The sequence below is a fragment of the Electrophorus electricus genome, chromosome 7 (genome assembly GCF_041902795.1).
Source record: "Electrophorus electricus isolate QZ-2024a chromosome 7, ASM4190279v1, whole genome shotgun sequence".
NCBI lineage: Eukaryota > Metazoa > Chordata > Actinopteri > Gymnotiformes > Gymnotidae > Electrophorus > Electrophorus electricus.
Genome location: NC_137503.1, coordinates 23300927 through 23324745, shown reverse-complemented (window position 1 = coordinate 23324745; position 23819 = coordinate 23300927). Strand labels below are relative to the sequence as shown.

At 38.8% G+C, this 23819-nt stretch overlaps 1 protein-coding gene across 3 annotated transcripts in view; it reads right to left on the bottom strand.

The window, feature by feature from the left end:
* The window catches only part of dlgap2b (discs, large (Drosophila) homolog-associated protein 2b), a 127548-nt gene that overhangs the window by 20546 nt on the left and 83183 nt on the right, over positions 1-23819 (bottom strand). For 2 of the 3 annotated variants that reach the window (XM_081717466.1, XM_081717467.1), the window contains 3 exons: positions 19632-19846; positions 16290-16446; positions 15117-15336 (listed from right to left, as the gene is read on the bottom strand). In XM_081717466.1, coding sequence (XP_081573592.1) covers positions 15117-15336; positions 16290-16446; positions 19632-19846 — 592 coding nt within the window. Of the gene's footprint in view, positions 1-7560; positions 10888-15116; positions 15337-16289; positions 16447-19631; positions 19847-23819 lie in introns of those variants that run through there. The other variant, XM_081717468.1, reaches the window with a different exon arrangement.

Here is a 23819-nt window from a genome sequence, read left to right as displayed (position 1 = left end):
CAGAATGACCATTAATGGACCAATCTCATGCTTTAGGAAATGAGCCAATCTCATGCTTTAAAGTAAACTCTCACTATATTTAATAATTTGGTAAATAAGAAACAAGAAAGAACTTTAAATATAAATCAGTTTTTTTTTTAAAGTGCAAATAAATGGAAATTCTTACATGAAAAATGTAAAATGTAAATACATTTCTAACATAATGCTTTTGAATGTCAGTGTTTATACTGTGGTCCAGTTAGTGGGAGAAAGCATTTATTGTTACATGGTTATGGGAACATTACCGGATAACTTCTCATAACAGTTTGACCAGTAGTCCAATCGTACAAGTGGTGGTAGTCTTCTATACCTCTACATATGCACTGGTGTTGCCCATGTTTTTAGGGTATTATGCCTTTTATGACAGCCCTATGTGGTGGAAACAATTTTCAATTAGCATCTAAGATTGATTACAGTTATCTTAGTAAATGTAATGGATGGGCAGTCTAAGCTATATAGTTTAAATGGCTTTGAAATAGCTCTCCTATATTGCATTGGGCATTGGAATATAGCTAGTATGCTTATAAATTAACACTGAGCTCAAGAACCATCTGAACAGAGATACAGAGACACTCCAAATAATAAACAAAAATAAACACAAGTGTATTAGTGTATATTATTTTAGTCGAAACAAAAGTAATGATGTTTCTTACATCATGTCAAAGAAATATTTCACCAGTGGAACATCGCAAAAATGGAAACATATTGTAGTAGATAACCAATTACTTCTTTAAGTTGTGGAGAAAAAGCCTAACTCATGTTCTAATAGATCATAGATCATGGTCACATCATAGGCATTAGCTGGCAGCATCAAACACTGAGAAGCCTACCTCAGAAGTGGCAAGGCTGGCAACCAACTTGAAAGCAACATAAAAACTCTCATTCTTCTAGAATAAATTGCCAGAGCTTTTTGCTAGACCTCATTGGACAAGCACTCGAGGACAATGAAGGCACTTAACAGGCTGGAGTTCCTACAAACTCAGTTCAGAATGGTGATCTTATGTCCATTGCAAGACAAAAGGTGATGTATTATTTTACCCGGTATATAGAACCTACATAGTTTAACATTGCAGATATATTTCCTACAGCTAGTATTCAGGTTTGAAAGAGAAAAAAGTAGAACTAGTATTCAAGTACGTAATTCGCCTGAAAGTATCAGCAGTGGCAGGCTTCTAGCCTTCTCCATATACACTGGAAGTGCCCATTTTCATAAATGTTCCAAAGGACGTAAATGTCCTTTGGAAGTGGTGGTACCGGCATGTGATAGTTTGGCACACATAATACATTGGGAGCTGGCTACCTAATACACGTGGAGGGGTAAAGTTAAGGCATGAACATATGTGATATTATTATTACTTAACCATACAAATGTGAAAAAGCATTAGCACTGGATTGTCTGACTTGCTGGATTGTCTGACATGCAAAATAAAGCATAAAACACCCTTTTTACGGTCTTTCTATTAAGTTACAGAGAGAAAATAAAATTAATGTGGGTCTAGAAAATGAAATATTAGCACCAATAATTCTGACTTTTGAAACTCAATTCGCTGGCTGCAGGCTTCACAAAAGTATACACAGAGAGCTCATGATCATCACACACACACACACACACACACACACACACAGCAGGTGAAATAAATATTGAATACGTCACCAATTTTCTAAGTAAATATATTTATAAAGGTGCTATTGACATGAAATTCTCACCAGATGTCGGTAACAACCCATCCAATCCACACATGCAAAGAAATCAAACATAGATGTCCATAAATTAAGTTATGTGTAATAATGAGAAATGACACAGGGAAAAAGTATTGAACACATGAAGAAAGAGAGATGCAAAAAGCCATGAAAAGTCATGACACCAACTGAAATCTATCAGTAATTAAAAAGCAATCCTGCCACTTAGTGCAAATTAATATCAGATGGTTCAACTGATGGCCTATAAAAAGGTGTCTCATTAACAAAGTGCCACACAAGAAACATCTCATGATGGGTAAAATCTATTGTTCCAAAACATACTGATGGCATTGGTTACAGAAGAATTTCTAAGCTACTGAAGGTTTTTGTGAGCACTGTTGGGGCCATAATTCGGAATTGGAAAGAACATCATTTCACCATAAACCAGCCACGACCAGGTGCTCCCCGCAAAATTTTAGAAAGAGGAGTGAAAAGAATTATCAGAAGAGTTGTCCAAGAGCCAAGGACCACCTGTGGAGAGCTACAGAAAGACCTGGAATCAGCAGGTACAACTGTTTCAAAGAAAACAATAAGTAATGCACTCAACCACACAAGACTCCATTGCTGAAGAAAAAGCATGTTGAAGTGCATTTAAAGTTTGCTCAACAACATTTAGACAAGCCTGTGAAATGCTGGGGAAATAGAGTCTGGTCAGATGAGACCAAAATTTAACTCTTTGAATGCCATAATACACACCATGTTTGGAGGTCAAAAGGAACTGCATATCACCCCAAAAACACCATACCAACAGTGAAGTTTGGAGGCGGGAACATCATGGTGTGGGGCTGTTTTTCAGCATATGGCACTGGCATGCTTCATATAATTGAAGGAAGGATGAAAGGACAAATGTACCGAGACATTCTTGATAAAAGTCTGCTGCCATCTACCAGGATGATGAAGATGAAACGAGGGTGGACATTTCAGCAAGACAATGATCCCAAACACACAGCCAAGGAAACTCTCAATTGGTTTCAGAGAAAGAAAATAAAGCTGCTAGAATGCCCCAGCCAGTCACCTGACCTAAATCCAACTGAAAATCTCTGGAAGGCGTTCAAAGAAAGAGCCCAAAGAACCGTCAGGATTTGAAGAGTGTTTGTGGGGAAGAATGGGCTAAAATCACACCTGAAAACCAAATGGGCTAAAACCACACATATGCGACTAGTTTCTCCATATAGGAGGCATTTTGAAGATGCCATCACCAACAACGACTTTAGTATGACGTATCAAATGCATTTCAGTAAGCGTGTTCAATACTTTTTCCCTGTGTCATTTCTTTTTATTATACATAACTTATAGACATCTATGGTTTGATTTCTTTGCATGTGTGGATTGGATGGGTTGTTACCGACATCTGGTGAGAATTTCGTGTCAATAGCATCTTTAGAAATATATTTACTTAGAAAATTGGTGATGTGTTCAATACTTAATTTATACACACACACACACACACACACACACACACACACACACACATTGTGCCTATGTAAATGGCCTGTATTAAGATTTACTTAAAAAAACACCTGTAATGGGAGAGACCAGCATTGTTTTAGACAAGCTGTCAAGTCAGTTCCCCTGTTTAAAGTTCAGGTGTTTTTTTAGAATGGTGAAACTGTAATGAACATCAAAAAGTGAGTAAGCGTGTGCAAAAACTAACCACACCTTTTGTGCCTTTATTCAGGTAACAGTAGCCACCTTTTACAAAAATAAGTAAATAAGCTTTTTTCTTAAATAATAACCTAGGGTATACTTATTGTCCCTATTGTTTTCACTATAATGAAACCTGTGTTTTCACCAGATGTGACTAACAGCAAGCCCAGAGTCAAGACATGGGTGTGGTTATGGTTGAGTTAAAATTCATGCAAATGTTTTATGATGTACTAATGTGGTAACCAAATCCAGGGCCAAAAAGCAATGTTTATATTAGATCAGAAAGTAAATGGAACGAAAATGAGATAAACAAATTTGGATGAATTTGTGCATTTTTGCCTATTTTTCTCAGTGTTGCAGCCAGTGCACATTACTTTACATCTCTCTGCTATTACATGATAGTACCACCAATCTGAGGAGACAAAGTTTTAAAAAAACGTCTTAACTGCCACCCAAGAGCATCTCAGTGTGCTTGGAGAAACATGCTGATTGTCTGACTCATGCCTTTTGACCTAGCAGATGTTCACACTAGAGTAACACATTAGAGTAACACATGTATAGAGGACCGTTTCCACCCCTCCCATCCAACAAGCACAGGCAGCCATCTCTGCTTAAAGGTTGTCATTTCCAAAATGCAAGTTGTGCATTCCAACATTTCTGCCTAATGAAGAAAGTCCTGCTAATGTAATCATTCCCACTGCTGTGGGCACAACACCTCTGAACCTGACTCTGAAAGAGTCCAGAGAACACAAAGTACAAACTGATCAGATATGTATTGATGTTCTAATTGTTCTGTGTCAATCTTAGGTAATTTAAAGCTTATTTTGTCAAGCTTTTTTACGATTCAGCTCATTGCAGAAGGCACTAATATTTAGGCTAAGTGCTGCATTAACTGGAAAAGTGCTTTGTGGTTTGTGGTTTGTTCATTAGCATCATATTTGACCTGCAGTATATGATACATATGATAATGGTAAATTGAACTGTAATGAGTCAGGAATGTTTGTTTCAGCCTTTCATATTGATCTGCATTATGTGGCCTCTTTGATTATCTGTCCAAAGAGTGTCTTGACAGAAAGCTTAGACAAAGTATCTCATAGGGGTGTAATGATGCATCATGGCATGATACACCATGATACAGAAATGTGACAATGTGCATTGTGGCGATGCTATCTAATGCAGAGGCATTTACTGAACACCAGAGATCGTGCTTGACTGATGGCGAAGCTGTTACAATAGCACATTTTTATACAGTAGCATGTTATAAGCCAATGTCCCTTGAATTTTCTGGGTTTTTTTAATTGCAGGGGAATAAATATTCTTGTTTAATATTTGTACAGAATGTTGCAAAGTTTGTAATAAATTAATTTTCATTTCAGGGGATTATTTTTTGTTTAAAAATTATACAAGAAGAATTTGCACTTTTTCATTGTTTCTACACTTAAGACATACATTTTTTCCCCAAAAACTGAATTGTGAATCCAGTATCATACATCAAACAGAATCGTGAGCAGTGTATCGATACACACCTAGCATCTCATGTTTCATATTTGATATGCAGCAAACTGTAGGTCTGCATAAAATACATTCAGCAAAGAGGAATTTCCAAGTACAGGGAATGTTCATTACTAAACAAATTCTACAAAAAGCTACATAATTCCACTCAGAAATGTTACGCTATCAATACGGTAAAGAAAACCTAAATACTTTTACAAAGAAATTTTTTCTTATAAATTTTAACAGAACTTTTAAACTGTCATATAAGCTGACATGAGATCAGTTTATATAGTGTAACATACTGGGTAGGAAAACATTCTACCCAAACAAAATAAATTTCAAGGCTTTGTGAAAGCATGTATCACAGTATATGTGGCTTTACATTTTTAGAAAAAAAAAAAAAATTCTTTTTCACTTTGCAAGCTGAATAAAAATTATTTAACAAAATTAAAGACTGGACCATTTAAAAAAGAACATTCTAAAGTGTTTATTTTGTAGTTGGACACAATTTCTATCGTATGTTTCTTTAACATTTCTTCTTCATAAATAACAAATATTTACTGAGATAATATTTAATTACAAGTGTTTCCCAAATCACTTTCATCCCAAATTTTTCCCAAGTTTTTTCATCTAACCTGCACATTAACAAAGTGATGCTTAAAAAGTGATGCTTAAACAGAGCAAAGTAGAGTAAGTATTTACAGCACTGTTCTCCTCTCTGTGTTACCTAAACATATCTGACCTATGCTGGTTTATTTCTCCTCAGGAAAAGTAGGTTAATTAAGGCTAAAAAAAACCCTGGCTTTGCACATTGAAGTATTTTTAATTATACGTATGCAGTATCTATATAAACCTGTAACAACAAACATGTAACTAATGTACAGGGTCACAGTAAACAACTACTTTTGTAATCAATTAGTGAAGCAGCACGTTTATGTTACATATATATATATATATATATATATATATATATATATATATATATATATATATATATATATACATATATATATATATATATAGAGAGAGAGAGAGGGAGAGAGAGAGAGAGAGAGAGAGAGGTCATGTGGCTGTTCTCATCAGTGGATGAAGGGAGAAAAAAGATGAAAAAAGATGAAATACTCCAATGAGAACCTTGTCTGATTTGTACTTTGGCTCAAAAATACTACCATTAAATATTACTTTAATGAATATCTATGTAATGGTAGTTCTATGCATGGTGTGTCTGTGCAATAAATATTTATTTGTTTTGTTTTGTTTAGTTTTTAAGGTTGGTAACAACAATACTAAGAACATTGCCCCAAATCGCTCCTAAAAATGATTATACTTTGGCTGAATGAAGTTTTGCACTATAAAATGTGGGGGGTGGGGGGTGGGAAGGGTGTAAGTACATGACTTATCTACAATAAAAATCCAAATCATAATTGGCATTTCATAACTGTTAATTTTGTTCACCAATCAAAATGTACAACAGAAAGAAGTGTCTTTCCATCCCCAAACAAGGTTACACAGGATGAAAAGAAACCACACAAGGTTATTTTAAACTCTCAAAAACAAAACCTTTGTTTGTAGACTTTAGAATGACCTAAATACACCAAAAATATCTGCAAATAGAACATTAAAGGAAAATGCCACTGAATTTGCTAAATTTCATCATTCAATGTTTGATGAACACAAAGTAATTAAGAGTGTTTTACAAAGTAATTAAGGTGTGAAATGCACCTATCTAGAGAAATGTTGCTACCTAGTCAGAATTGTTCACAGTTGTAGAACTAGGAACATAATGTGCAAAGCATCTAATAGTTCTAAACGCTATATTCCGATATTACACAGACGATTCCAAATACATTGTTTGATTCCCGAGACATTGTTTTAAGAATTGATTTGTTTTGTTAAAAGGCTTTGGTCTAAATGTATTTTTGCTATAAAATATTACTCAAGGATGTTTCAAATAAGAAGGTGGTCAAGCAAACATGCTTTTGTTGTTTTGGAAGACAACAGAGTATGAAGAATAGACTTTTGTGATTTGGGTATTTGTGTGTATTTGGGTATTTGTGTGTTTCAAAACAATTAGCCACACCCAAAACATTTGCAACCCCAAAAGACCCCAAAACATTTGCAACCTGGTACATGCAGTTTATCACATTTCTCAACAATTAACCAGCAGGGTACAACTGTGATTTGTCACAGGAAAACTCACATGAGATTCCTGGACACCATGCAACACACCACTGCCTAACCAAACTGCAGAAAATGTGTGCAGAGCAGAGATGCACAAGCATAGCATTGTAAGGAGGAAAAAAAAAAGTTGTTTTCTTTTTTCCATTTTTGTGATAATCTCATCATTATCACAAAGTCATATACAAATGTAGAAGAAACATTTTGGAAAGCATGTAAAATGGCTATGTCTGTAGTGTAGACATCACATTGTGAACAATTCCGGCATGTACATTTCTCTAGGATGGTGTGTTTCACACCAAAACACCCTTAATGACTTTTTTTTTTTTTTTTTTTACATCTAAACTAGTGAGTTCTAAATAAATTTTGCAAAACTGGTAGAGTTCTCCTTCAATACCAGCACAAAGAAAAGTATAAAGTATGCCTTTTCAGGGAAAAAGACTGCACAGAGTCATCTCAAAGTTCCAAAGATATGTTTCATTTATTTAATGATTCCCAAAATAAAAATATTAGGTACTCAGGTTGGAGCAAACCAAAGCAAAAATGGCAGCGACCGAACTGAAACCAGCAATAACTACAAGAACAACCACCACAAAAAACAATCGTGTTCCAATCATCTGTTGACATAAATGTAGTAAATAATCTACTTATATCATATGTCTAGCCTGATTTGCAAGTGTAATAGTCATTTGTCATCATGACCATGAGTGTTTTTCCCTTGCATATATGTATGGAGTTTATGTCCACATAGCCATTGTAGGAAGATTTTATGTATGAGAACTGTCCAAGGCAGCCAGTGTCATATTAATGTTTAAAAAAAATAGCTTTGAAATGAAATAATCACCATGAAAAAAGAGCATTCTGACTTCAGATTTAATATCATGCCACGTATTTGTAATGCATCTTATCTGACTGCACCCTGCACCAATGGACGAATGAATTTTTTTTTTTTATCTATGGATCTAATGCTATTTGGGAAAAACAGGAGTTGTAGTCAAGAAGGAATGGACTACTGTCTGTAGGTGTACACTATTCATTAAATCTTTTCAAAACATTGTAGGGAGAAAAGGGCTAAATATTTTATAGGCTATACAATGCCAGTTTCCAGGCTCATATTGCCTGTCTTAACAGGATATTTTAAATGAATAAACACAGATTCTATTTGGGCTACAGTAGATCCCGGTAGATCAATTTTTTTTTTTCAAAATAAGGTCTGCTTGCAGCGATGGCATTTAACTGCATTACGCTTGCTACATCACTGGTCCATTTTCAAGCCAGATTCCTAAAGTGCTGCTGCAGCTAACTGCAAGGAAAAACAGAGTGGTGGACTACAAAAAATGCATCGTTGTGACACATAACCCAAGTGTCCATGTGTTAGCAAACCAAGTGACCTGAGTCACTGAAGTCACTTTTGGTGAAAACACAGAGTAACTATAACTTTGGCATGATGATTAAGATTTTCCCTTTACAAAATAAAATGCCTTTTAGAGTCTTTGCTTTGGACAGACTACATAAAACAGAACAGCCAAAAATATATATTATCATGTTAAGGAATGTTTCTCTTAGTGATTATATAATTCTGTTAACTATTTACTTTGTTCTATAAATAGGTTTTCTTTTTTGAATTAAATTATATAAATATTTGAATTTCTTCACAGTATAACTCCAGTATATGTATGGGGTTGTGCACATAGGCCTTGCCAGTATAGCACAAGGTGATCTGAGAAGTTTAGAGCAAACTATGTAAACCTCTTATGGGGCATGAAACAAAGTTCAAAAGGACTTTTATATGTATTTCCATATTTCAGTACTTGAAATAAATCAGATTTTTCCCATTAAGTACAAACTATAAAGTAAAAATACTAGCCATTTTAATCTTAATTCCAATTAAAGATCATTTTCAAATGCCTTGTACAGTCTGGCAAAACACATCAAAACATTTGGTCCCACTTAATTTGAATGGACCTATATAGAAGAATGTCAGATGCTTAGATTGTAAACTATCTAGTGCAACTCAGTTGACAAACACAAACAGGGTTAGGGTTTGCAGTTGTGATTTGAACAGTAAACATCTGCAACAATCTATATAAGACTATTCAAATAAAGCATTAATATTTTACTCAACATGCTAATCTGTCGTATTATTTTCAATATGTTGCCCTGAAAAATATTTTCTCCTTTACATGGAAAGGCTTTGTGTGAAGGAAGCATATATCTTAAACTTTATTGTATATGTGCTAAGTGTGGACTAGCAACTGCACATAATTTTCCACACAATCATTATGATGTAAGAGCATCCACAGTATCTTACCCACCACAGTGGCAAAGTTCCTTAGTGTACTGCACATCCTGATTCCACTCAGTTACTTGTTATATAATTTAGGATGTTTGACTTGATCAAACATTAAAAATGTATAATTTACTGCACCCAAATGCCAGGCAGTTATGAAGTGCTGAACCAGCTCAAAAACATTCAAGTAAATTAATTCATTTCTACTATGTTTATTCTGCCTTGATATACTAGGTGTCACTATGTAAACTCTAATAATTGATTAGATCAGCAGAATGCTTTGGGGGTGGGGGATTGGGATTCCACCTCCAAATGAGAGGTTGACATAACATCGAAAAAGACAATCAGATGACAGTGACATTCCTTGCATCACGTGTCACATTCCTGGGTCAAATCTGTGGTGATGTAAACACATCTGAAGATATAACACGACAAAATAGATTCCTCATTGATGCTTCACCTAACCTAACATTTGCCAACATGGCATCATCTGACCTCAACATAAAAAAGCCTAGCAATCATCTCTGCATAGAGCAAAGGTATAAGCACTGCACCCTGGCTCCTTGTGTGCGCAGGTTTCGATGCTAGTTATGGTGCCTCACCCATGGCTGCAGGGTTGGTTGGTGGGTGAGTCATTCCCTCACCTCTTCCAGTGATTAGCAATGATCAGAATGACAGTGATAGGTATGACATGGGCCCACTAGTGTACTTCCTGCACCAGAGTTCCAGGCTTGCACTACGTTGGCCTTCTGCTCGAGTACGACTTTTCTTCTTTCTGCTGGTGTCCAGCTTGGTTTCCACAAGGGGTCTGGTCCCTGGCAGGCCACTGGGGCTGACCGGACTGGCAGGACTCGCTGGACTATTAGAGGTGGTGGGTCCCTCAGGGGTTCCCTCAGTGATCTGAATGCGTGGAGGATTCATCAGATCAAATATGTTAAAGGGAGTCGGCTCTGGCTGGCACATGACTGAGACGTCCACAGTGTTCTGTCTGACGGGGCCATTGTTGCCGGTCTGGATGCCGACCGACACCCGTTCACCGGAGTGGGCTGTGGTGCTGCTGCCCCCAGTGGCTGCCTCCCTGCACAGCGTCCACATGTTGTAGCACTGTGTGAAGTTGAAGAAGTTGCTGTTGAAAGTCTTCAGTTCATTGCACACGTCCCTGCGCAGCTCGGCGAGCTCGTACCGCATGGCCGCGATCTCATCCTTCCACTGCATGTTGAATGCTGCTACCATGTTGGCCGATTCTTTGAAGGCCTGAATGGCCTGAGGGACGTGCGGCTCAGTGGCGGAGGGAGTTGGGGCAGGGACCCGGTATGCGGGCGGGGACATGGGGGTGACAGAGATGGCGGTCACGGTGGAGCTGGTGCTGTGGTGGCTGCGGGCGGCATTCTCTCTCTCCAGCCGCTCAAGTTCCTGGTACGCAGAGGAGCTTGCTCCATCGTCGTCTTCGATCATGTCCTCGTTTAACAAAGATGTGCCCTCCAGCGCATCATAGCCCTCTGGAAGACAAATTTAAATATGCATATATAGAACAGATGGATAAACAGCTGTGTTGGGCAAAAAAAAAAAAAAAAAAAAAAAACCACACACTTCCTGTCAAACGATATCACAAGCTTATAATTGCATGCTACTATATATATTTATATAAAACTGTAGTATGTGAGTAAAAAATGCACACAGACACTTGTCACCAGTTATTCCTTGTCAAGGTTAAAGGAAGTCTAGCTACTGAAAGGTTAAGCAAAATGTTTCTCAGTTTCTCATGGCAAACATTATTAAACAGCTTAATAACTGAGAAACTGACTAAATGTTTCGCAGTTTGATACGGGTTAAAGATATGACATGCATCAGGTATTTTTTGACAAACGTAACTTGTTACGTTTAACAATTTACGCATTAACAACAATTTGACTTACTTTTAAAGGTACTTTTTAGAGAAGCTGATGATTTTAATTACATTATTAAAAGGATTGTCATGATTCTTAAAATTTTCATGCTTCTTTATTACTTTCCCAAGTTTTTTATGTTCTGTTATGATGATAGCTATGATAGTTATAGTTATATGATAGCTATGATATGATAATTTAAGTAGCACTATTATAGAACTATAAAACAGTTCATCTGTTTCTTTTCATGTAGGAAGAAGAGAAACTTATGATTACACCTTTTTGATCTCTGATACTTCTTGGACATATAACAGCAACATATCTGCAGCTTAAATTGCAATTACAATCACAATTACATATTTTTCATAAAGTGTTTAGCCCTAGTTTCTAATCAGAAACAGTCAATGTTCCAGGTAGTACAAGTGCTTTGACTTGTGTATCCTCAGTTGCTCTCGTTCTTAAAATTCTTGTGAATTACTTTTTATATTTACACATGACAAGTCAACCACAATGCACAGCACTGTCTCAGCTGGCAAGGGTTGCTGGGTGATGGTTTTTACTCACACACGTCAGGCTCTGTATTGTGTGTTTACACTGCCTTCTCACTCTTGTCCGACAACATCAACCTCCAAAAGTCTTTCCATCTTTTCATTTGCAGTCCATAGGAGAGCAGGCTCCTGTTGGCATTTGCCATTCACATCACCATCATCAACATAATCATAGTAATCAGCATCATTATCATCATCATCATCATCATCATCAGCATCATCATCAACATCAACTCGTTGTGAATCAAAAGATCAAGTGTTATATCAAAGCACCTGTCTTATGTCAGCAGATTTTACACAACTCTAAACTTTTTTATTTGTGCAACAGAAAAGATGAAAAGGCAGTTGCAGAATCACAAGTGAATGGGCCAAGTAATAGATATGAACCCTATTGAACATATCAGGTCCCCTTGTGGAAAGCCGATCGGACCATGTGGAGATGTGGGGGTGGAGACAAATGATCATGCTAAGTCAGTGGGTCCTAGAAGGGCTGCACCAGGGAGAGGCTGCAATCCCACTGTCCTACATGGCTGAAAACACCCACACCGAGGATGCCCAAGTAGGTATTTCACCTTGAAACATTTAATACCATCCCTAACAAGTGGCACTGATGGCGATTTTATAAATGCGAAAATTCAGAAAAACTCAGTACATTATGATGGACAAATCAAACCCACAAAATTTGACTTTCATTAAACAGGGGTCCAAAAACCCTTAAACCAACTCACAATAAGCACTGTGGCTATAGCATCACAGGCTGTGAACACCACAGTTATTCACCATCATGCATAACATACGCAAGTCTCTTTGGGATTTGTTAGTTGTTCAGAGTTGACTCTTTTTCCCAATAGAACAATGACAATACATTCTCTATGGGGCTATCATTATTTTTCACTAATCTAATCTTAAAACACTGTGGCTGGTCTCTGTTCATTTGAGAAGGCAGTGCAAAAACACACATATACATAGATATATGTATGCGTGTTGACTGTATAATACCTGTGACAGGCCCCCCTGAAGTGCCTCCCGCTGTTCTTTCCCCTGGATCTCCTTGTAGCGATGGCTGGCCAAAGGAGAGGTCTCTCCCCTCTGAGCCATCACAGGACACCTGCCCCAATCACGGGCCAGCTACACCTCACCATCATTACGAACTGAAAGAGTTTCAGAGTTCTAAGATCGTTTCGCTCTCTGACTACTTAGGCTGGTGCTGACAGCATGGCACTACTGGCACTGTAAAAAGAATTTGATAATGTTTTCTTGATTTTTTCTACACTTTCATACCTTCAGGGCCCACTGGCATTTGACTGTTGTCAAAGCTCACATTCGAAGGGATTACTACTGTCTACGCAAACCACGCAAGGGAAAAGTGGGGGAGTTTTTGATAAATCGGGCCTTGGATGCCTGCCATTGCCAATTCTTTTAGGGCACTGAAAATCTCTCTGTTTATTTGTTGTTGCCATAGAGGGAAAGAGTTGGTGATACTGGGTTGTGACACAAATGAGTAAAACAGATAAGAGTGACCAGAACCCATAAACCCATTCTACAGCGATGGAATAGGCCGAGAGGGAGGGTGAGGAGCTGTCGGGGCTTGGATACGGAGTCGTATGGGGTGAAAGCGCTTCAGCAGGGTATGACCGTGGGATTGGGGATCTCTCCTTAATCCTCAGTTGCTGCAGACACTTGCTTGGCTGTGGTGGTTTTGACAAATGAAACCAATTGTGTTTAAAGGTCCAATTTAAAGAAAATCCAGATGGAACAAAAGTTGCATAGAAATTCCATTTGGATGAAAAGAAACAAAGAAACCCACATCAAAAGGAAGGAACACAGAATTCACTACAATGTTAAACTGGATTAAACAAACAAACCAAACAAAACTGAGAGGCCTTAATGCCTACTCATGCAGAAAAAAAATCCAGTTGATGTGTTACAGTATTTGACATCAAATATTCATATTATCAGTTAGCATTTCAATAGGGTTCATAGCTATACTCTGGTTGTACACAGATGCACCGCTGATGTGTGTGTTGAGGGAATGGCACTGTTTGCACAAAGAATTAGATGTTTTCTGTGACAGAATGCATGTGTTGCACAAAACCTTTAAATAATTTCTGCCATTTAAAACTTGTAATGTTTAATTACTACTAAGAAATCGTAATGATTATGCTCATTTTTCACAAATCATTACAAGTATTTCAATCATTTGGATGTATTTCCACTATTTATTATAAAATGTAATTTCAGAAATTTATTTTTAGTCAGACTTTGTTTTGCAATTACTGTAGTAATCCCTTATATCATGAAAAATATGGCATAAATATCAAGCAATGAAAGTGTTTCTGTCTTTTCACTATGATGAATTTATCATGTTCAAAAGGTAACTGCTCTACTGTGTTTCTGACTGGATCTTATTTGTCTTCCTAACACTCACGCTGTACAATATATTCCATGTTTTCATCATTTAGTTGATCGGATTTTTCCACAGCAAACCAAGATACTTCAGGTAGCAAAATAGGTAACATCAATCAGAATTTATCAACCTGCAGTTATACATTTCACCATTATTACTTTGTGCAACCAGGACCAGAGGACTGAAATTAAGCTTGTCATCTTGTCATGGCAAGCTGCAGATTGTGCCATTTACTAATCTGCTCCTTTGCACTAAAGTTGCCTTTAGGAGCTAATCTGTTTAGAGTACAGAGCAATGACCCTACTGCCCTTAACCCTCTGGCAAAGGCACTTGGTACAGATCTCTACCACCATCTGCTTTCCATTGACCCCCACCCTCCTATTCTGCTCTTTTTCCTACACTTCCTCTACGTCTCATTCCTGCGTTCCCAAGTTTGTGCCATACTCTGCCGGGCTTTGCCCGATAAGTTCAAGCTCTGTACTCCACTCAGTGTGTTTTGAGTTTTAGGAGTCTCCACCTGCACACACTGATCTGTCTGAGTCTAGTCTCTCACCATCACCAGATGGCACCAAACCAAGGCAAAGATGATGACGCATGACTCGTGCAAAACGCAACTGCAGGCAACCGCCATATAACAGTCAGAGGACACAGAGTCAGAAAGGAACAGACACACACAACAGACAAGAGTCGACAAGAAGGACCAGGGATGTTCAAAAAAACCCCAGCATTCTCTCAAGCACAAGGGTACCCCCACTGTACATATGTAGGTATGTTCAAAGTATGTAGGCAGCACATGAGGACTGTATGACGGGTATGTGCGCTAAGTCTTCTCTCTGATTTTATTTATTTATTTTTGGATGGGGAAGGGGTTTGAGGCAAACGTTTACCTGTTGTGGATCTGAGAGTTGAAGTGACAGTGGAGGATGTCATTGAAGGCAAGCAGTCATCATCTTGGGAATACCCAGCCTGAATTGCACGCAGGTAACTGTGGCTTCGAGTGCGGAAAGTGCCAGGCAGGTCCAAGGCCTCCATGGCCTGGGATTCTACTTCGCTAAAAACGGACTCGCAAACTGACTCAAACTGGCCATTGACCTCAGTCTCACTCACCTGAGAGACAAAAACAGGAATAGCAGTCCTTAATTTTTCCTCTTCCCTTCTCTTTCTCACTTTGATTCTTCCCCTTTGCACAGTAAATATGAAGGAGTGTTAGCAGGGACATAAACACAGCAGGCAAAAATTCCGACCTTTAAAGTTTCAGCTTTCCAAAATAATAAAACAAAATAAAAAAAGAAGGGTAACAAAAAAAGGTTCATGTCTGAAATACAGTTTCAACATTTAGTACAAAAAACCAATGTATGGAAAGCACACGTGTCCTATGAAGACCCTATTTGGAAGAAAGAAATGGTTAGAGACCAAACACATGCAACAAGCAGCAGAGGTTATTGCTGAGCCTATAATGTATTACTCAGGAATATGTCACAACCAATGCCCCAATGGTACATTCTAACCTTACTGGAGAAGGTCTTCTTTATCTTGGCATGCCCATGGGTCATAAAACACACTAACATGCAGCTAGTCACCACCGACTCTATGCATTGAGCAAAAGCAAAGAGACAGACAGCCTGCTCAGTTTAAAGCGTCAGTCTGCAGCGACAATCCCAATGTGCTACATCACTTGTCCACAACACTAAATTCCTTTTAACTAAGCAGACAACTGCAGTCCATCAAATTATCACCATTTAAAAATGAAACCTTTATTTTTCTCCTGTAAGATTACACATCTTGTCAAACACTGTCAAACGTACCAAAATCTCCAAAAATACAACCATACACACACAATGACAGCAAAACCCCTGGCTTAATTAACGTATTTCCTTCCGCATGCAATAAAGACGATATCTTTATCATACTGGAGCCATGTTCAGGGACTGAGCAAGCGAGCACAGCCTGAGAGTAAAGCTAATGTCAGCAGTTGGGTCTCTGTGTGTGTGTGTGTGTGTGTGTGTGTGTGTGTGTGTGTGTGTGTCAGGGAGGGGAAGGGGGGGCCCGCTCACACTCACCTGGCTCAAGCAGCTTGCCTGACTGAGGGTGCTGACTGCACGCATGTAGCTCTGGTTGCGGGAGCGGAACTGGGGAGGGTTGTAGGTGGCCGCTGGGTCCAGGGACACACTGGGGTGTGGACGCATATCTCTCGCCGTTTGCAAGTGGTAGCCTTGGCTGAACGAGGGGAACAACCACAAACACTAATGTACCCAAGTGACTTTCAGACTTACCTACTCAGAATTACAAGGGGGAGCAGAATTTCTCAGCACAGCTTCATCAGTCTGCATTGTCTGAAAGGGTCACATTATGAAATGGGGATTCAGAATTACCCAGGTATCACTGGGTTTAACACAGCAATCTCCATATGGCAACACAAGCCCAGTTTCTAGCCACATAAATGAATGAAAACTTGCATTTCATAACTATCCTTAGCCAGGGCATATTTCCAGCAGGGCAGAGTGAGCTGTGGAGCTTAGCTCAAGAGGGTAAGAAAAGGATCTCATTCATAATCATCTAAATCACAAGAGTTTTGTTGAATTACATCATTTTCACACGCACTATTATTGGTCCTGAGGATTCTTATTCTCACAACTCTGTCGAGCTGTGCACAGGAGGTCAAACCAAGAGTCTGCAGCACCTTTTCTTTGTCAGTAAATTTTGGTTTATGCATTATCAGCAGATGACAGACAACAAATTTCCCCCAAAATTTCAAAATCCATTATGTCATCCTTACAAGAAAAGGCAAGAAATTAACACTCTTTAGGAACCTTTTCGTCTGTTATTTACGGAGTATTTAACCTGCAGTAGACACACACAATATATGCACACACAATACACACAGCAAGCAATTAGTCCAGGTTACAACAACCTTTGTGCTTAATATAGTGCCACAAAAAATACAATCAGCATGACAATACATTAACAGCATTAATGAGAAATGGTGAAGCTTCATCACACGCCCCTCTGGTCAGGGGAATTTTCATGTGTTAGTGACCTATTACTGACAAATTAACCATTTCACTTCCATTTCCTCCAGCTTCAGTCTTCATCAAATATCTACATGCAACACATGCTGCTGCGACCGCAGTAATAATGTGTCCCAGTTAGCAGTATCTTACTGTAAGTATTTACAGTGATCAATTCCCAGGGCTTTCCTTACACTCTGTTGCTAATGACGTGTTGTTTTGCAGCTCACAGGCCATTCTGCATATCAGCTGTCAAACGCCATGCACATCATGTGGCTCATTAACTGTTCCTTTACAGGCAGCATGAAAATGCAATAATCTGAATGATGTTCTGTTTTCAGGGCACCAGGGTAGTGAGAAAGAGTCACACTAAGAGATAAACATTCACCAGGTAGAGGCATGTAAATTAGTATCCAGACAACTAGGTACACTGAAAAAATTAAATGATGAATCATTCATATAGAATGTGAGCAGCAATAAATGTTCATAAATATCAGCCACCAAGTAATTTCAAACCTGCTCAGCAAAATGCAAATCATGTTGTTCTTTTAGCTGTTTTTGTTTCACATGGTTAGATATTAAAAATTTAATGTGTATATAGTACCACCAATAAATGGGATCAAACTAGATGATCTAACAACACTGTCAAAGCCTGGCTTAATGTACAACCTCAGGACCTTGGAGAGCTACCACACCCAGTGCTTCAGCACTGCCACAGTGGACAGTGGCTCAAAGTGAATGAGACCAGAGAGAAAGGCTCATGGGAAAGGATGATGTGACATAGTTGCTGGTTCTTTCCAAATTCAACCCGCTACAGCCCCCCACTGTGTTGAACATAGATTCCCACAAGGGGATCAGAGCAAGTCAGAGCAATTCAGAGACAATTCTACGCGAACCTCTCTCTCCGTTTCTATTTCTCTCCATCATCTTCTCTCTCTCGCCATCAAAGGATAAAATAGCAACAAGAAATGAAGCCCTTTTTGCTCTCCCAAGTTCTGCTCTCACCCAGACACCCACATCTTTTTTCACTTCCTCTGTGATCATAAATAGACACCTTTGTGGGGCTTCAAAATAACCAGTGTCTCTGAGCACATTCACTCTATGCCTGTGGTTATATCCTGTTACATAGGATATCTAAAACATCATTCAGCTATAAATCAGTGCCAACCAAACCTACAGACTCTCTACAGGTCAGTAAAGTAGGCCCACTGTGAGAAAATTGCTTAACTTAATGAAAATCCAAATGTCTCTCACTGGATTGTCATAGAATAGCATTATTCCAGAACAACAAAGGTTACATGAGTTTCCTTTATCGTATCAACACACAACACAGATTTAAATCCTCCAAAACATCAATGCAGTGTAGATAAACCATTGAACTCAGATGTTTAACTTGGTATTGCTCAACAAATAATTACTTACTCAACAAATTACATATGATGTAAAGTGAAAATGCACTGTTCTCCAAAGAACATTATGTACTCTGTGTTTGTGGCACAAAAAAAGTATTACCATGTTACCATGAAGTCAGGCAGACATTGTACAATGAAGTGCTATTATTACATGTATTGTATTAGGCAAATGAGAGTATGCTGTACACTCAGCAGTTGATGGTCATCTTACCTTATGTTTAATATACACTATATCAGCAAATTAGAATTATTCTCAATACAGATAAAGTTTTGACAGATCACCCCCTGGTGATCTGTAACTCTTTCAGGAAGAACATCAAAGTCTGCATGTGTTCCCACTGAGAGATTCCCATGCAGTTTATCATAGCATTCACTTTCAAAACAACAAAGTCAGTTCAAGTCAGTTCAAGACAGCTCCATAACAATGCTGAATTTCCTTCCTAATGTAAGGGCAAATCATTTAGGAATGTCAACATGCTGGATGGGTAGCGAGATGTTTTGATGTTATTAACTGTTATTAATTGTTACTAAGCTGCGAATCAGGTTCATAAGCAATCAACCTTGTCACAGTGTGAGCTGCACTGCCCCGTGCACAACCTAGTGCAAGTCACAAATGTATAAAACCTTGGAAAGCAGAAAAGAGGTTTGTTACACTAACATCACTGAAAACAATGTGTTGATGACCTGAATTAGAGTACGAAACAAAGACAACAGTGACTGCTATAGTACTGCTAAAAAACAATAGACTCAACCTTCACAACATGCCTGCAGACAAAGCCAGGCCACCAAACGGGATTTACCATGGATGCATGAGGCACCTAGCGATGAGACAAGACAGCATCCGCCCACTCATATCTGAGCTGGCCGGAAAATAGCGAGGCACCAGAGGCATTTTGAAACCAGCAGGCCCCAAGAGGCCCCAGGAGGACCCGAGTGGCCCTGGGAGGACCCATGTGGTCCCGGGCGGCTCCAGCAGGCCTACCTTTGGCTGTCTATATGAGGTCTTTGCATGATGGACTTGAGGACAAGGGCGTCAGGCCGGATGGTCTTGTGAGGTGATGTTTTGGGGCTGGTGTCGGAGTCGCCACTCTCCTCGTCTGCCATGGCTTTCACATAGCTGCTGCTACGCATCCTGCGGCATGGTATCTCCTCGTCCCTGTCCCCGCCCGGGTATCCCCCCCACTCGTCCTGAGGAACCTGGACACAAACAGGACAAGGACTTTGGTTACAAACTGTTCATGACAAGCAGCATGGCAAACATCGAAATCAGGTATAGCACATCGCCACACATATCCATACACAAACACGCATTCAAAATCGTACAGATACATGTATGCATAAACACACACACACACACACAAATTTCTGCCATGCTAGATATACCCTGATACAACTACAAGTATATAAGCAACAACGGCTCATCCAAGAAGCAGTAGAACACACACTAACAGAGCAGCGTGGCTGACTGCTGAAGCACATATGGTATAAAAATCTGATATCCTCTGTTGTATCACTCACTACAGAGTTCCAGACTGCTTCTGGAAGCAACATCAGCACAAGAACTGTGAGCATCTTTTTATTTGCATACATAATTGGATCCAGTTAGCAGGACAGGGAGAAGGCTTCTAGCATAACGGCCTCTCTAAAGGCTTCTAGCATAAAGGCCTCTCGGCCTCTTTGGCTTCTCCTGCAGTCCCTGGCTTGTAATGTACCAGTCTCACCCCAAACAACAGCACGGAAATACACATCACATTATTTAAGCATATCATATCCAGGAAGTGATGGAACTGCGAACAAAAAATTCTGGAGAAGAAATAAGAACTCCAGGACATATGATGAAATGCCACTGCTAATCTCATTTAAAATTTAATCTGGTTATTACTCAGTCAGTGGTTCAACAAAACAGGACTCTTGTTCAAAATATTTAGTACAGAAAAATTTTACTTTTGCATACATCCTTCATGCAGCCCTCCAAAGACAGATTACTCTTTATCCCATTCTCAGTATGTGTGTCGATCAGCCAGAGCAGTCTAGTTTCTGGCGTTGTCTCCCATACTTCCCTCTACTGCTCCACTATGGACTCCCTCAGAGATTTTCCTTCTCTATTGGGGTGATTTGGGGTGTTTCTGATCTATTGTTCCTAAAGGATGACAGTGTGCCAAAGTATATATAACCTGAGCTAGGTTTTGGTAACATTAGCTAGCAATCTTACAAATGCCATTTGTCAGTGTATATGGTAACAAGATTAAACCGAAACATTTTGTCTGATTTAAAAAAAATCTATGCACACAGACTCTTTTCACATTGAGATGAACCATAATCAGCGATATTCATAAAAGTAGCTAGCGTTATCTTAGCTAAACTAGCTAGAGTGTGGCGGACTCAACTCGCATGAGCTGTGTGGAAATGCTGGCGCTGACAATATATTGAAATGTCTAACAAAAATGTCAGCTTTCCAAGGTAGACATTTTAATAGGTTAAAATATAATAATAAACTGCTAGCGAATCTTAGTTGGTTGAGTGAAATTCTCCTCTGGTGATGTAAAAGGTTGACAAATAATCACCGTTGGCCTTCTGAAAGCTCATTGAAGCCTGAGATTCAGCACCCCCTGATGATGACCTGCAGAAGTAGCTGTATTCATTATAAATTAATTCGATGGCAGACTTTCAAATTATTGAAATTTCGGTAATGTAGACTTTCTTGACAAAAAATACACAGGAGGTTAGCTTTCTAAAATATCTTTCTACATCACTACAGTAAATCATATAAAAATAACACAAATTAAGAAAAATAAAGCATAAAAATATATTTTGCATTCCCATGTTGACAATAGTGTATACTGACATGAAGTGACATGTGCGTCCTCGCACAGCTTTTGTCATAAACGACGCCAAATAATCGTCTTAGTCATAGGGACTACATTTCCGAAATTCGAATGGGCCCACAGCAAAAACACATGTCTGAAGCATAAAATCTAGGGCCACGTGATTTCAAACTTAAGACAATATAAGCCTTTAATTGCCTTAAATTTGTAAAATGTAATTTCAGACAAATTAATACTTTTTAAGGAACCGCTGGCACCTTGTTTAGTGAGTGAGTGTGTGTGTGTGTGTGTGTGTGTGTGTGTGCGTGCGCGTGTGCGTGTGTGTGCAAGCCTCTGTCCAGCACATGGATGACTAACATGTTCAGCACACATGGTGTCATTCCCCCTTTAAGAGTTTCGTGTATTCAGAGTGGCATCATGGTTCACTCTGCTGTGTGGTGTGAATAATGCAGCTACCCATTCTGGCAGGAAATCAGTTCATGCTCATTTGCTGGAAGAGTCACAATGCAGGTCAGTCAGGGCTGGAAATGAAGGTGAAAATATATGTCACATTCTCAGTATTTAACTTGCCTCTGGCAGCCATTCTAATTCAATTTCAAATTTATTTTGATAGTTATTTTGGATAACCCCAGAGATTACTCAGAAAGCGGGTCCATCAGATATTCAGGGGGTTTTACTGTTTTATGGTGTTTTTGTGAATAAACATAAAGGAAGGTGAAGAGCAAATAGGCAGATGACTTCTAGCAAACTGTTTGGCAGTAATATGTTTGCAGTGATCAGACAATATACTGCATACAGAACTCCGGTGGGGGGGAGACCTGGAAATGTCTGAAGGCAACTTCATTAAAACCCTGAAGGCAATTTTGCATCATGAGCTCCTGATCACTCCAAGGAAAGAAATAGTGCCCACTAACCAAGTTTCTTTCAGTATATCTGTGATATATCAGTATATTTAGTATATCTGTGATGTCCCACCCCAAGTACAATAAAAGTAATTCTGTGAGAGCATATAGGTGTAATTCATGATGTGAGCTGCTCCAGGATCAAAATCCTTACATTTATAAGCCAAATATGCAATAACACTTTACTCCAAACAACACAACCATGTTCTGTATTTGACTAATCTAGGCTTGGCAAACCAACTGAACTTTGACATAACTAATATGGTTATGCAAAAAATTCCTATCCTTCAAACAGCTTACTACAGATTTCTGTGTGTACAATAGTTCTTACTGAAAGCTGAAGAGGTTTTTTTTGTTTGGTTTGTTTTTTTTTTGCTTTAAATATGATGCCATGTTTTCCACACATTAAATTATAGATTTGGGGAAGAAATCTCTTCTAATTACAGTTCTCATACAGAGTCTTTCCAGCTTTTTTTCTTCTTTTTTTCATTGGCCTTCTGAAAGCTCATTGAAGCCTGAGATTCAGCACCCTCTGACGACGACCTGCAGAAGTAGCTGTATTCATTACAAATTCATTAGACTCACTATGGCTGAATATGGCTTTCATGGTTTGTTTATTTTTATTTTTATTTTTTATTTTTTTTTTTTGGGGGGGGGGGGGGGTCCAGGGTTTGTTTAAAGGTGGAACATTGTATGCAAGGATGTGTAGGATGAATGCTGCCATGACAATCGGGTTCGATTTGACAACACACGTTAGCACATCATACATATACAAACCCAGACGATTCAATGCAGGTGCCTGGCTCTAGCTAGAAAAACATTCATTAGGATTAAGATTTCATGATCGTGCTTTAACTGCACGCTTATGGGATGCAACATTCTGAGAACTCTATGATGGATTGATATACTGGGTGTTAAATACTGCAGTTACAGTAATGGGAACCACAGTAACACTTACCTGCCACTTACAAATTCAAGACAAGATGTAATGTAAACATGCAAATGGAAATGAGCCTGGTTCCTCATCATCCTCACAACTGCAGAGCAGAAGATGCAAGTGTAAAAGTAGATGCACAAAGTAGTAACAACAGCTCCTCTAAGAAACAAACCAGACTGTTCCATGCTCACACTCCTGGCAAGGGTTGTTACGGTTTAGCAGTGTATGACTGCATGCTTTCATCACTATTACGGTCTACTCATTAAAGTATTATTTTTTTAGTCCTTACTCCAGTGGTTCCTATCCCTTTTGTGTCCAAAAACTGCAGGTTGAAGTTCATGACCCCTCTCCTTCTGGATTCCCCCTCCAATAGAACCTGCTTTTCCACACAAAGACGTGGACCACATGGAAAACTGAGTAATCCTCTTATTAAACATGTTACATTGCTACCTCTCTTGCCATTTGAATGCATGTCTGTAAGTTTAACACAGACGACAGCTGTGTAA